This window comes from Mrakia frigida, assembly GCF_051309035.1.
Source record: "Mrakia frigida strain ATCC 22029 unplaced genomic scaffold BDY24scaffold_92, whole genome shotgun sequence".
Taxonomy (NCBI): Eukaryota; Fungi; Basidiomycota; class Tremellomycetes; order Cystofilobasidiales; family Mrakiaceae; genus Mrakia; species Mrakia frigida.
This window is the reverse complement of record NW_027481189.1, coordinates 1,081-2,817: the sequence shown is the minus strand read 5'-3', so window position 1 is coordinate 2,817 and position 1,737 is coordinate 1,081. Positions and strand designations below refer to the sequence as shown.

At 54.5% G+C, this 1,737-nt stretch overlaps 1 protein-coding gene across 1 annotated transcript; it reads right to left on the bottom strand.

Moving 5' to 3' along the window:
- Positions 1 to 2: 2 nt before the first annotated feature.
- Positions 3 to 1,446, bottom strand: BDY24DRAFT_333557 (porphobilinogen deaminase; the record flags this gene model as incomplete). The annotated part of the gene is made up of 3 exons (XM_076637149.1): positions 3 to 159; positions 411 to 734; positions 1,307 to 1,446. Coding segments are annotated over 3 exons (621 nt in total), but the record flags the coding sequence as incomplete, so codon positions are not given.
- Between the last annotated feature and the right edge of the window lie 291 nt (positions 1,447 to 1,737).

Sequence of the window (1,737 nt, the reverse complement as noted above, 5' to 3'; positions counted from 1 at the left end):
CGGACTTCGACTCCTAGGGCTCCTTGACCGACAGCGTACGGTGGAGGGATGAGGGAGGTGGAGCGGTGACCGAGGTTGATGCGATGGAGACCGGCATGGGCGAGAATGAGACAGGTGAAAGGGGAGGTTGGGGAGTCGAGTTTGGTGAGACGGGTGTTGCTGTGGAAGAGAAAGAAGAGGGTTTGGTCAGTGAGGAGAGAGGCGAAGAGGAGGAAATGAAGAAGATTTGCACAGAGAGAACTTACAGATTTCCTCGCTGAGAGAGAGATGAAGAGAAAGCGAAAACGACAAGGACGAGGAGAAGGAGAGGGAAAGAGGTCAGCTTCGAAGCGCCCTTCTCGCTCTGCCGCGTCAGACGATCCCCTCAAACTCAACTACCACCACCTCAGAGCAACCGAAACTCCCAGAACGAATCACTCACCACATCCATAAACTTCAACTTCGGATAATCCCTCCTTAGTCCAGCCACCCTCCTCACCGAACTCGTCCCAACCACGCTCCCCTCCGGCAGATCGTCCAACGTCTTGTACTGTCCCTCCAGTCCCTTCTTCATCACCAGAGCATCGTGAGGATCCGCTCGTTCGAGGACGGCGGTAATGACGAATTCGGGTTCGAGAACGGTAGGGATATCTTTTAGGGAGTGAACGATGAGGTCGATTTGATGGGAGGAGAGAGCAGCTTCGAGCTCGGTGGTCCAGAGAGCTTTGGATTGGAGAAGGTAGAGAGCTTGAGATCTGGGAGAAAGGAGAAGGAGCGAGGAGAAGAAGTCAGCGGGAGGATGAACGAAGGAGGGAGACGGACACGAGGAAGACGTGGGGAGGAGGAGAGGAGACGAGACGAGCTCATTGGGGACGCCGTGAAGGAAGGACGAGGAAGGGAGCGGATTTAGACCAATCGAAGCATGGCTTCGCTCGAGAGTCTAACAGAGGCGCCTCGTAGGTATACGATGGTGGTGTAGAGAGGATCGAAAAAGATCAAGATCAAACTCTGAAGAAGCTGGAGTTCTTCGTCGTCGTCGTTCGAGTTGACCTTTCTCGAGTTCCCTTCCTCCCTTCGACTCTTCGCTCTTCGTGTCTCCTCCTTCACTTCCAGCTTGAGCTCTCCCAGGAGGAGCTCACAGTCCCGCCATATAGAGGAGTATGGGAAAACTTCCTGCTCCTCTCGAGCTCATGTCCAGCAACGAGGAGCTGCTCTCCTCCGTCTCTCTCCTCTGGATCCAGAAAAAGAGAACGAACGAGGCCGTTGCTCTCTCTTCTCTTCGTCCTCCTCCCAGCCTCCTCGTTATACAAGAAGCAGTATGACTCACTGGTTGATATCTCCTGCTGTGTTCATCGTAACGATCTTGAACTCGAAATCTGGATGAAGCTCCTGGAGAGCATCCCTCACGATGTGCGTTTGAACGAGAGCGAGCTGGGACGACCGAGAACCGAGCGTGAACGTTTTCCGAGGGGTCTACAAAAGCATAGACGAGGGAATTCACCGAGTCAGCTTCGGGGGTCTGCAGAGATATACACCGACGAGCTGTGGGTGAAGGAAGAGAGAGCTGAACTCACACTCGACCCCGACCCATTGGACGACTCTGCTTCTTCCTCGAACGCACTCCCACTGGCCTTTGTAGGGACGAACGACGAGAAATCGGGCTTGATCTCGTGCGAGAGGGAGGAGCGACGACGAGGGGAGGTGATAGCGGTGACCATTTTAGAGAGGAACGAGAGAAGCGAAGGGAGGAGGAGGAGA